This window comes from Engystomops pustulosus, chromosome 4 (genome assembly GCF_040894005.1).
Source record: "Engystomops pustulosus chromosome 4, aEngPut4.maternal, whole genome shotgun sequence".
Classification (NCBI taxonomy): Eukaryota; Metazoa; Chordata; class Amphibia; order Anura; family Leptodactylidae; genus Engystomops; species Engystomops pustulosus.
Genome location: NC_092414.1, coordinates 152,384,533 through 152,397,460, shown reverse-complemented (window position 1 = coordinate 152,397,460; position 12,928 = coordinate 152,384,533). Strand labels below are relative to the sequence as shown.

The 12,928-nt window shown below is 40.1% G+C and overlaps 1 protein-coding gene across 4 annotated transcripts in view; it reads left to right on the top strand.

Moving 5' to 3' along the window:
- The window catches only part of CGNL1 (cingulin like 1), a 71,697-nt gene that overhangs the window by 31,974 nt on the left and 26,795 nt on the right, over positions 1-12,928 (top strand). For all 4 annotated transcript variants that reach the window (XM_072148136.1, XM_072148133.1, XM_072148135.1 and 1 more), the window contains exons 5-8: positions 190-291; positions 633-781; positions 2,770-2,911; positions 3,728-3,940. In XM_072148136.1, coding sequence (XP_072004237.1) covers positions 190-291; positions 633-781; positions 2,770-2,911; positions 3,728-3,940 — 606 coding nt within the window. The remainder of the gene's footprint in view (positions 1-189; positions 292-632; positions 782-2,769; positions 2,912-3,727; positions 3,941-12,928) is intronic.

Genomic DNA, 12,928 nt, shown 5'->3' with positions numbered 1-12,928 from the left:
ACAATAAAAAAAACAAAGTTCATTGCCTTGCTTTCTGATGTGTCATGGTAAAATTGAAGTATTGTATACATAATTTATTATGGTAATACCTTCTAGATGACAGCTATGCCAAACTGTAAATCTGCTGTAAAGGAAAGCAATTTATGCTGAGATTTATGTACATGAAACTAAATCAATTTGTCTTTTCAGGCTCCTGATCCAACCGCTGAAATAAAGCTTTTGTCTGACCAAAAAAATGAGCTTGAAAAGAAGGTTGTTACCCTCCAGAGACAACTTGATGAGCAGATGAAGGTACTAAACTATCAGGCCATTCTATTCTATAATAGGGGATGCAGTACCTTTATAAAACTCTCTCCTGACCTGTCTATTTACTATAAATTCCTGCATTGTCTGTGAAATAACAATTCTGGAGCACCATTCTCTTCCACCTCTGCTGTGTTGTTCCTCTATCATTCCTACTGGTAATGTCTGAACGCCAGGGCCTTCATAATGGGGAGTGTTTATGGAACTACTGATGGGAGAGGATTGTAGTTAGTAAGTCTATATCTGTTGTACTCTTTCATGGGATGCCTGTATTAAACTGTAGTTGTTTTCTACTAATAACTTTTATTTTTCTCTCTTACGGAATTCAGAATCAGGAAAGCAACAAAGAAGAGAAGTTTAAGACAAAGGCAAATCTTAAAGACATTGAACAACAACTTGAACGCAGCATGGATGAGAATTTAGGTCTTCGTGGGAAACTTGGGGAGAGTGAGAAAGAATTAAGAAAACATCTAGAAGAGTATGTTTAGGTTAATCCTTCATTGTTAAGGCACATTCCTGATTTGTACTGTATGGGGTATTCATAATATTTCTTCAGTATAGTCTATATTGTAAAAACTGTAGAATGTAGTATGCTTTTGTTTTTGTTCTATCTTTTTTTTTTTTTTTTTTTCTTGTGTTTCCCCCCATGTATGTTGTATCCCATATGGCAAAAGCTTGCGCTGTATCGTTATTTTTCTCAATGGCCCCAATTGGTGTAAATTATTAAAAAAAATAAAAAAGCATCTCTCTCTCATGGATTCTCAGCAATTGCTCATCATTGCTGCTTCGATGCTTCCCAGTTCCCACTGGTCTCTAAATGATTTTGCCCCACTACAACCAATAAGTGAATCTGGCAACAATATCACAACTCAAAAGCCAGGAAGGGAATGGTTGGGGGATTGATAAGAGAAGACTTTTAAAGGAGTTTTCCCACAAACAAAAGCTCCATAGAGATTAATGGAGCAGAACGGTCATGCATGGCCGTGTGCTCCATTCATCTGATGGAGCGACAAGGAGTCTGACGGACCCCTCGTTTTCAGTGCTGAGTCCCCACAGATCACGAAAACGAGGGGTCCGTCGGACTCCTTGTCGCTCCATCCGATGAATGGAGCAGACGGCCATGCAAGAACGTTCTGCTCCATTAATCTCTATGGAGCTGACAGAAATTGCTGAGCACTGTGTTCAGCACTGAGACCCCCACTGAATAGCATGTTGGGCCCTATCCAGTGGATAGGGCCTAACTTTTGTTCATGGGAAAACCCCTTTAAAGAGATGATTTATTTAGTGTTTAAGGGGTTAAGCTTTAGCCTCCTCTCCTCCTTATGTCTGCTGTGGCCAAACTTCAAAACTGCCTTTAGATACACTGGCATTGTAGAGAAGAGGGTGCAAAAAATAATAATATTCTCTACTCTACTTTGCTTTGCTTTATTTTGTATAGTGCACTGGGTTCTTGCGTTGTATGCACTGCTCATGTAATCGAAAATTACGAATGCAAAATACATAGAATGAATATGATAACATTTTATCTTCAGAGTGGATTAATATTATAGTTTTACCAGCAAGTAAGTGCTCCAAACAACAAGCTAGAAGATAAATGACTACTTATTTTACTTATGCTGATGGATTGTTGTACAAGAGCATAGGCCAAATGCCTTAGTGTTCCTTTACCTATATTGTTCCTTTACTGTGAGGTGACGAGAAGTGACAGACTTTTTCACATAACCTCCTAAGGCTACAACATAGAGGCTCTCTGCATACAATGGGATGGCTGAATTTATACAGTGGGAATTCTGTTGCAGCAGAAACCAGCTGAAAAGGTCTGGTTTCTGATGAGGGTTTGTGCTGTTTTATTAAATTTCAAACGTTGAATTCTGTATGAGATTATGCTGCAAAAGCTGTGCTCTTGATATTTTTTTTTTGTACCCATCATGTGGATGGGATTTGTATGATTCCAATCCACTATGCTGCTACTATATTACACTGCATATTTTCTACATGTAATACGGAGTGTGCATGCAACATTAGAATGTTCAAATAACTTGATATTAATATTTCAAGATTGAAGGAAAGTTGTTCTAAGGAAAATGCTTTAACTACAGTAATGAGAATTTTTTTTTAAGGCTCAATAAAACTCAAGTTTTATGTACGGTAGTTTCCCATACACATTAGCTGTCTTTTTGATGAACTTATCGCTTTTGATTTCTGTGGTTTTTATCTCCATCTAATTCACTACACCTGAACCTCTTGACCTGGTAAAGTGTACAGATTAATAAGGGAGTGGTCTTAGACTTTTCTTCGCCATTCAGTCATTTGATTGACAGCTATATAAAATGTATGACCAGCTTCATGGCATAGGCTGCATGAAGTTTTACCATTTACAGTTATAAATCCACAATGCTATATATTTTTGTCACTGGACACTTATTATAGCAGATAATGACACCTGCTTACTTTTTGTTCCCATAGATTGTTTGAGCTAAAGATGGAGCAAGAGCAGTATCAGACGGAGATCAGAGACCTGCAGGAGCAGCTATCAGAGATGCACGATGAATTGGATAATGCAAAGCGATCTGTTGTTGATGATGGGGAGAGGGAAGCTTTGATACAGGTCAGTTAAAAGAAATTACTACTAATTCTTATGGTTGATATACTGTGAACAAATGGCCACAAACGGGGAAAGGTTTGCTACCTGTTTTGAGTGGGTGGAAATAGGGGGATGTTTGAGCGCAGGAATAGGACCGGCTCTATAATTTGCATTGCAGACACCGGCTCTGTCACAGTGCCATCAGACATGATTTGTCACCTCACCATGACCGGGCAATGGGGGCCGTGCTATATTTGCAGCTAGCTAAAAACCCTCATTTACGGTATTGTGCATGAGGCCTTATAGTTTTTGCAGTTTTTCTTAGGGTATTTGAGTGATTGTAAGGTGCATATAATAGAACTAATAATAAAGGTCATATTGTGTTAATTGCCATTTTTTGTCTTTAGTTAAAATTTTTATCAAGCTTTACATAATTATGATCTATTCTTGGAATAGACCATAAATATTGGATTGGTAGAGCTCTTTGACCGGGCCACAGTTATTAGTGTTGCAATTTTTGGCTTTGGTTCATGCTATAAAACCAATACAATTCACCCACTGAAGTTAATGGGTCTGTGAAAATAAAATGAGATGATTTTAATAGAAGGCCTATTTTAGCACTTATTATGGATACAGCCTGCTGACTGTATAGTGGTAGACAAGGTTTGGGCATAATGATCTGTTTAATCGCAGTACTCCCATGATGTTTCACAAGCATTAGACCTGTTTTACTGCTGCAGCCATCTACTGTGTATACTGTGAATTATATAAGGCATACGGTTTTATGACTGGTGTAAAAAGTTTTATTCTCAATATCTTTGTTTATGATGATTTTTCAAGGACCTTATGCACATGAAACAAGGTGTTCAAGAACTGCTGATGGCCAGGGAGGAACAAGAAGACCTGTTAAAGAAGAGAGAGCGGGAACTCACAGCCTTAAAGGGAGCTCTGAAAGAAGAAGTATCCAGCCATGATCAGGAGATTGATAAACTCAGAGAACAATATGAAAAAGAGTTAAAGAAGATGCGAGAAAGCCTGGAAGACGCAGTCAAGGTAAACCATTCTTACTTTGTAGACCTTTTTTGGACGTTTAACCTCCACGTTTTACAAAACATTGGTATACACAGTCGTTTGTAGTTCACCACGTGTACCTGTACATATGGCAAAGAATATGTCCCTGCTGTTGATTTACTGCATTCAAGTATAATATAGGAAATTATTCTGATTTCTGGTGCATGGCCCCTTTTAAATTTGGTTCTATTATAATAGCTGAAGACTTAATGGATGTGAATGTATACTGATAAGTTTTTAGACTCACCACACCCTTAAAGGGGTTTTCCCATTAAGACAAGTTGTACCCTATCCACAGGATAGGGCCTAACTTTCTGACCAGTGGGGGTCTCAGTGCTGAGACCCCCACAGATCGAGAAAATCCCCACAGATCACCCATGATTGCGAAAACCCCTGCAGATCGCGAAAACTAAGGCTCTGACCGAGAAACACCCCCCCCCCCCTTGCTCCATGAGAGTAATGGACCAGACGGACGCGCATGACCATTCTCCATTAATCTTAATGGAGCTGACAAAGATCCCCGAGCACTGCGCTCGGCAATTTCCATCAGCTCCATAGGGATTAATGGAGCAGAATGGTCATGCGCGGCCGTCTGGTCCATTAGTCTAAGGAGCGGCGAGGGGGTCAGTTAGACCCCTTGTTTTCGCGATCTGAGGGGGTCTCAGCACTTGTCTTCGTGGGGAAACCCCTTTTAAGGACAGGGTAGTACAGACATCCAGGCCTGAATCTGGTGTAGAGACATGACCCAAAAGTCAGGGTGAAGTAAAACAATCACACTCCATGATAGCGGCTCTCCAGTGTTATCTTGGTGACAAGGTGTTCTTTTATTTGCTCATAAAAAAGATACTTTTTGGCTCCATCATTGCTTGACAGTCACTTCAGTGAGGAGCTGTAATGTTGTATCTTTTTCTATAGGAGAATAACAGAACACTTAAAGGGAACCTACCACCACGATTCTACCTATAAAGGTAGATCGGGTGGTAGGTGGATGTAAGGGACATGAGGATAGCTCTTTTTAGAGCTAATCCTCACGTCCCCGCTAACATTTGGCAAACTTTATTGAACTAATACGTAAATTTAGTTATGGGGCTACTGTGGTGTGGAGTAGCCGGGCACGAGGCTACACAGCGCGGCTACTCCACGCCCCAGTAGCCACATTACTACTCCTACCCTGTTGTGTGCGGCGCGCAGCTCCTCATAGCTGCGCGCCCTTGTCCGACAAGTCGGCTACTGCGCATGCGCAGTAGCTCCGGCCTCGGAGCTGGGGCTGTTTAGCCACGGGCCTGCGTTCTGCGCATGCGCAGAACGCCATCATGACTGACGAGGGCGCGCAGCACACAACAGGGTAGGAGGAGTAATGTGGCTACTGGGGCGTGGAGTAGCCGCACCATGTAGCATCGTGCCTGGCTACTCCACGCCCCAGTAGCCGCATAACTAAATTTACATATTTGTTCAATAAAGTTTGCCAAAAGTTAGCGGGGATGTGAGGATTAGCTCTAAAAAGAGCTATCCTCACGTCCCTTACATCCACCTACCACCCGATCTACCTTTATAGGTAGAATCGTGGTGGTAGGTTCCCTTTAATCGCCAAGATAACGCTGGAGCGCTGCTTAGTGGAGTTTGCCTAGCAAGTCGTAAGTTACTCAGAAATACATCAATAGCAACTAATATATTAATTTAATTAATAGCCTTTATGGTAATACTTTGTTTCTGGATCTTTCTCAATAGACCCGAATTTCGTTATTTTCATGATACTATCGCCGCTCCTTCAAATAATTTTCAAGGGAGTACATTCTGAGATGTTAAATACACTCTATGAAGTCTTATCTTGAGAACATAGTTGGCATTTCTAGGTACAAGTGTGAAGTGAAACATTGTGCAATATCTGGATGATTTTTTAAATATTCATCCTCTCTTCTGAGTGCTCTGGGAGTTTGGAATGAAAAATGTAGTGTAGCCATTGACAAAAATACAAGGTAATGTTAAATGGTAAAAATAAAACAAATGCTATGCATATTATTCAACATTGTGGAATGTGCTTAAAAGCATGCATACAAAGTTTTTTTTTTAGTGGGGAAAGTAATGCACATACTATTCGGAGCCTGACTGACCCTTTTGTAGTCATTCGGGTCCTTTGGACCTTGGTTGGTGCCCATTATTCCTTTCCACGCGGGCTGCTACTTGTATGTTACTATAACAAAGTAGAACAATAGAAGTCCCATTGCTGAAGTGAACATTGCACATCACAAATTAAGATTGTCCAATATCGGCAGCACTTTCATAGTTTTTGCACCATTATTTTTTTTTGTGTTGGTCCTGACACCATCTCTGGCTTTGACAAAGTAGAGCGCCATAAACATAGGTTGGCTGAATTTTGCGATGTCCAAAACAGAGCTTGTGTCTGAACCCACCCAAAAGCTACAGTAACCTCCAGAAGAGGTCCTGAGCGCATCTCATAAATAAAGAATATTAGGGAGTCCGATGTGCACAGTTTTTGTAGACTTTTCTTTTTGTATGAATTTCAGCAACAAAAAAGCCAATGGGTTTTCCATTATTTCCAAGGAATTAAGGAATTAACTTTTCTCATATTTAAGAGCAAGGAACATTACAGATTTAAATTTTGTAAATATGTTCTCTTTGTGGTCAAAATAGTAAGTTTTGTTTACTTAAAACATTGGCATAAACTTTGGCATCTTTAGTCAATCATTAGTCAGTCATATCTCCGCATGCTGCAGTTATATACACTAAACGCTTTGCAGTTTTTATAGACTTGATGATGATACAATTTCTGTAGGAGTAAATGCCGGTTTCTATGAATTGTGCAAATCAACTGAGCAGTAAATGGTAATCCTAAAACGACATCAGCACATTTTATTATTTGGAACGCAAAGTCATGAGTTTCTGCATGTTTTTATTTCTTCCAAAACCTGCAGTGAATTCTAAATAAAGTGCACCTCCTGCTTCTACTACAAATGGCTTCACTCTGCCAAAATTATTGGGACAGGTGTCAATAAAAATGGCAATTCTTGCTCATCTTTCCCTGGGTTACGTACAAGATAGAGTCCGGAGGTTGGTTCTTAAGTTAAATTTGTATGTAAGTCGAAACTGTATATTTTATAGTTGTCAATCCAGACAAAATTTTGGCCCCAGTGACAATTGGAGTTTAAACACTTTTTGCTGTAATGACACCAAGGATTATCAATAAAGCTTCATTACAGACATCTTACAGCTGATCACTGCAGTCTGGTGAAGCTTTCTAAAAGCTTTACTATAGTCCCAGAGGTCAGAGGGGTCTGTCTGTAACTATGGGTTGTCTGTAAAAATAAAAAAACTCAATTATTAAAATACCCCCCCCCCCCAGCTTCTCTTCACCTTTATCCCGGCCCTGTCCATTGTGAATCTTGACAAACCGGGATCACCTAGAAAAGAAAGTTATAATTGGTGGTGCGGAGACCAGATGTCCGGCGCTCCAGGCTGTTAACTACGCATGCCCCTGCAGCTCCCTCTACCAGTATGACGTCACCTGCCCCTCCCAGGGAGGGAGGTGCAGGGGCATGCATAATTAGCAGTTCTGAGCGCCGGACATCTTGTCCCCACACTCCGTTCTTTCAACAGTAATTTTCTAGTGTGTGTCCTGTCTTTGTTCAATTAAAGCCCATTGAATGAGCATACCCTTAGAATAGGTTGTTTTCTGAAAATGATACAGGGGGAAATTTAACAATGTGTGCAGGGTACTGCTAGACCAGTCTTCTGCTGCACCAGATTTATCTCTGTGTCTGAAGAATGATGATAAATCTTGCATGGTAGAATACTGTCAAATTAATTTGGCACGTTAAACTAGATCAACTAACAGATGGTGCAAACTACAATGAATTTTTCAGCTTGCCGACTTTACCGTGAAACCACGCCCGCTTTTCCTGAGGCCTCACCCCTTTTTGCAGAAGATGGGAAAAGTGCCTTAAGAATCCTTAATAAATGCATTTTCAGGCATTTTTTTTTCTGCCGCAAATGACTCTAGAATTGGGGAGCAGACTGCTTGATAAATCTCTTATATGGTCTTTTGGACACTGTAAAGAAGTTCTACTCTAAAATGAAGATCACGATCAAAAAAAAAAATTTTTTTTTCTTCACATACACTTGTAAAAAGTTTCCCTATATAAGGGATCATGCATACAGCCATATGCATATTGAGTACCTGTTTTTGCAATATATTTCTTTGGCCACAAAGCGGGTCATGAGTTGCCCTTGTGTAACCCGGAAGCAAGCCGTATCACCAAAGAATATGGTGGGCTGGCACCCAAGTTACCTGGTCTCCTGGACAACTCACCGCAAAAATGGGCCGAATGCTGTGGACACCATAGGCATTCCCATAGACTTTTTTTTTTTTTTGAGACCGCTCTGCAAAACGTCAAATGTGTCCATTTTTGCATCTAATAAAAAATGGTTGTGAACACAAGGCCTTACTTTGTAGTCCATAAAATGTATCTGATGCTTGGAAACCCTATAAAAAGATAGCTTTGGGTGATGTAGCTTACATCATTCTTTGCTAGTAGTCACTTTTGTATAAGTCAGTCTTCCACCTTTTATGGACCTGAAATGTAATGTAATGGCAATGTAGTCTATTAGAGGATCACACACAACTGAACCCTTCTGATGGTTGGAAATCCCTTCTTGTTATCCCACAAAGCATTTCACTAAATATATCACTCGTGTAATCTTGTCCGTAGAAACCCTGTCCACTATAAAATGTGGCCTCATTCATGGGCTTCATTATTCTTACATTTGTTGAATGAAGTTTTACGCTGTGGATGTTGACTTTACAATTCTCCAATTATCCCAGTTAGTCTCCTTTGACTGGAGTGACTTTAATCTAAATGTTGGCCCTAGAATTAGTAAAAAGAACATTGTGTTACTGTGAAGTCTAATCTTTTCAGCCCTCTGTTCAAGGCTTTGTGGTCTTGACCTGATAATTCCCAGGAATGAGAGCGCATTCTAAACTTTCTAAGAAATGGAACCATGTCAGTAACCCAGCGCTGATTATCTGCTGGAGAAAGGGGCTTTGAGTGCCTTTCATTCTTCACTATTGGCTTGTTGGATCTGGTAAAGGATTAGTGGATGTTAATTAAATGGAATTATTTTATTTTGTCTGTGTCAGCAGTATCAGAATACTGTAACATTATGGGAGAGTGAAAGGCGCTATTTGTAGACTTTGGGCATTAGATATGGATCTTCTAATTAACCAATAGCTAGTTGGAGACATGGTTTTTGCCAGTTTATTGATACCACTATTGCCCTGGCACCGTATGGCAGGCTTGGTGCCCAATGAGTAAATTTAAGTGAGATTTCACAACTGTTTTCTCCACCAATTCCCTGCTCTTATCAAAGCCCTAACTTGTAAGGGGCCACAGGGTGGTGAAAAAATCTCCATTTTGTTTCACTTTTTGTTTTCCTTTTTTTTCTACTTTCTACAGTCCCCCTTATATCTTTGCATTCTGTTTGGCCATCCCACTATTCCAGTAGGATATAAGTTATTTAACTATTAAATGGCATTGCCTGTTTATATTGGCAAGAATAATTGTGCCAGTTCTGTAGTTACTGAGTTGTGTGTGTGAAAGTTGTTAAGAAGAGAAGCAGAAAAAGGCTGCTCTTCCCAACCTTACTTGTCCCTGTAAAGTTCAGGCACCAGTGAAGGGCCTGCTAATTGGGGACTTTTTGATGTAATGTCAAGCAAAAGCCGGATCAGCTGATTCCATTTCTATCACGTATTTTACATTGTCTGACTCCAGAACAAATGAGCCAGTCATTCGTCGGAATATTTTCTACTGGTTTCCTATATGTATTGTCTCCGGCTCTGCAATGTGAACAGTCTTCATCTTGCCTCTGACCTCTATATTTCTTTGGAAGGGGGAGGGAGATTGGAACTAGGTCTCCATTCATTGTACGTTGGGGCCTTAATTGCTCAGTAATTACTTTGTCTTAATCATTAGCATATGTATCTCAAGTCATTTTCTGTGTTATTGGGGATGAACAATCATCTCTGTGGCTGTGCATACAAATGAATAGCTTTTGGTATATTCCATAGATGAGCTGTGGACACAGGTGATTTGTTGTTTTCGCAACTTTTCTGGACACAATAATTTACTTTGACTTTTATGTCATTCTTCGATTGAAATATGCTAAATCATAATATTTCTATTGAACGTTTATCACACTGAGGAAACCATGTTTCTTCTGAAAGTTGCATAAAGCCTCCTTCAGGCCCCAAGCACACGTCGGCGTACGGGAGAGGAGTGGGTGAGCTCCCCTCTCCATAGAAAATAGTAGCCGTATGACCGTAGATAGTGCATGCTCTATGTTTTTGGGGCTACGGCTCGGAACAGTGAGTGCTTTTTGCGCCCACCATACCGAGCCCATGCGCCAGAGCGGTCTATGGGGGTCGTATGTGCGGTTGTGCATGTGAGGTCGTGTGCATGGGGCCTCACATATGTTGCACCACAACATACAATCTTGTACAGTACTAGTATTCTGTTCCTTGTTGTTCTTCTTCCTGCTTTTATGACTTGGCATCTCAGTGTTCCTGTCTTAGAGGAAAATTATATTGTGCACAATAATCCATATAGGCTCAAAAGGTTCAGGATTAATTGTATACAGGTAAGGTATTTTAGGGTACAGAGAGTAGAAAATATTAGGTGACTGGGTGACCAACTTTTTCATGTACCAGACACTTTTTTAATGCAGATTTTGTAAGGTGCAATTCTGTAAGGGCTTTTATACATTCTGGACCAGAAGCTCAATTGCCTAAAAAAAAAAAGTTTCTCTAAAATGACAAACATGAACATGAAAGGTATTTTTAAAACCACAATGCTGTTTTACTATTGGAGGGGGAGATTTATTGGCCAATAAACTCTATTTTAAGGTGAAAGTGATTCTTTAAACAATGGCACAGGATGTCACAAAATGATCTGGTGGCTATACAATTTCTACTCTCTCCAGACACTCGGCTACAATTCACTTTCCTCTCTGGTTGTCACCATTTTCTTGCAGGAAGTTACATTGTTTATGCTGTTAGCTTCCTACATGTAGTCATAGGTTTTCCTTAGTTTATTCTTAGTCTAGACAATTTTTTCCAGAAAAGCAATTTCTGGTTATCAATGCATTTGTGCTATCTTCAGAAAGAGCTTTTGGCTTGTTTTCTGCCGTTATGTTGTGGCACAGTGGAGGCAGAAAGAAGTATCATTTTATTTGGGCTGTTAGGGATTAGGTCCAAGACACGTCCTGGTCTGACCATTTTTTCAGGTATCTCTTCACCTTTGCCTTGCATCACAGTGATTTATGATGCTGTGACTACCAGCATGGCCCTCGCTGTACTGTCATTTCTGTACAGGATAGTAGACCCATGGTTAGCCTGGATCTATGATGCAGTGAATTCAGTTCAGCCGAGCCACAGTCGGTTCAGGAAATTAAGCTGAAATATGGACTTTGTTTCATGTCTAGATGAATAAGGAATCTCCTAACCTGTTAACACCTTACCACCAGGGCTATAAAGGCTAAATATATGTTATTGCAAATTAATTATATGCGTGTAAGCTGAATTGAGTCCTGTATTTGTAATATATGTCATAGGCGAATAGTTCACCAAAAGGGTCTGGTCACTATCTCTCTGTGTGCCTGTACAGATGGACATGCTGTGTACGTCTGCCTTCATAGTGTCGGAAAATATCTCCCTGTGGAATTAGATCTTGGTAATGTTTATATATAGCAACTTGTATAATAAAGGATACCATGTGAACGTGCAAGTAAAGCAAAGGCAAACAAAGGAGTTCTTTACATATTACATGTGTGGTGATCTGTAGTATCCAAGTGTGGGGCACCGGATAGAACTGTATGAAGAAGAAGGGTAAATAAATAGAAGCAGGTACTTGGCACAAATGTGGGTGGCCTGGCCATTTCGTGAACATTTCCTGTAATGCCCAGATCCTCTGTAGCTTTCTGGATGTCAGACATACCGCTGCTCTGCTCTGAGCCAGTTTCATGACCTGTTTTGGAGGATTAGTGCACAGACTGGTTTACATTACTCACATATTTCTTTAGGTTCCAGGTATTCTGCTTATGTTTGACCATGTTTATTTGTTTCACTGCGTCCTAAACCCTTCAGCATGTTTCTTTGTTCCTGCTGATCAATTACCCCAGTGTAGTAACCTGTGGATGATCCAAATGCTTTGTTAGGGTGGGATTGTCCCATGTCGAAAGTCAAGAATGTAATGGTTATTTTATATCGGTCCTAAATATAAAGGTTCATACTGCTGTTCAAGGCTCATGAACGTGTTAGACCATGGTTTACAGGGTAGTTGCCTATAGCAGCTTTCTTTTTGTGAAAGAGCAATTTAGAATAGAATACTTTTCCTAGGGAACATTACGTGTAAGAATTCTGGTGAATCTGTGTCTTCCAAATATATAAAGGGGGGGGGGGGTTACTGAGATTTACTAATAAGCTAATTGCACCTAAATTCTAACAAGCCTTGTGCCACTTTATTCATGTGTTTTTAGATACATTAATTAAAAACTGAGATGTTTAATAGGAAGGGCTATGATTCGCTGAAAATGTAGCCCCTGGGGGACATGAATTTTTTTTTTCTTTTGGTGTACAATTGAGACTTTTGGCAGCTCTTTTTTGTGCCTTATGTATGATCATTTCTTTTTTCTTGTGATGCAGGTTTAGTTTCTCCTGTCCTGGCAGGAAATGAGGAGTCGGGGGCCATGTATCATGTCCTAAGGGGGGAAGCAGAGGGGAGGTAATCTGGGAGACATGGGAGTTTTTTTTAAATTTGAAATCTTTGGCAATGTGTACACTAGTCTCTATGGGGACATGGGGAAGCCAGAAAAATGGCTCCTGATGACCCCCCTCCTTAAAGACCTTTTTTGTTTTTTTTATATGCTTATCAACACTTAACTTTGAAAAGTTGTGCTGTA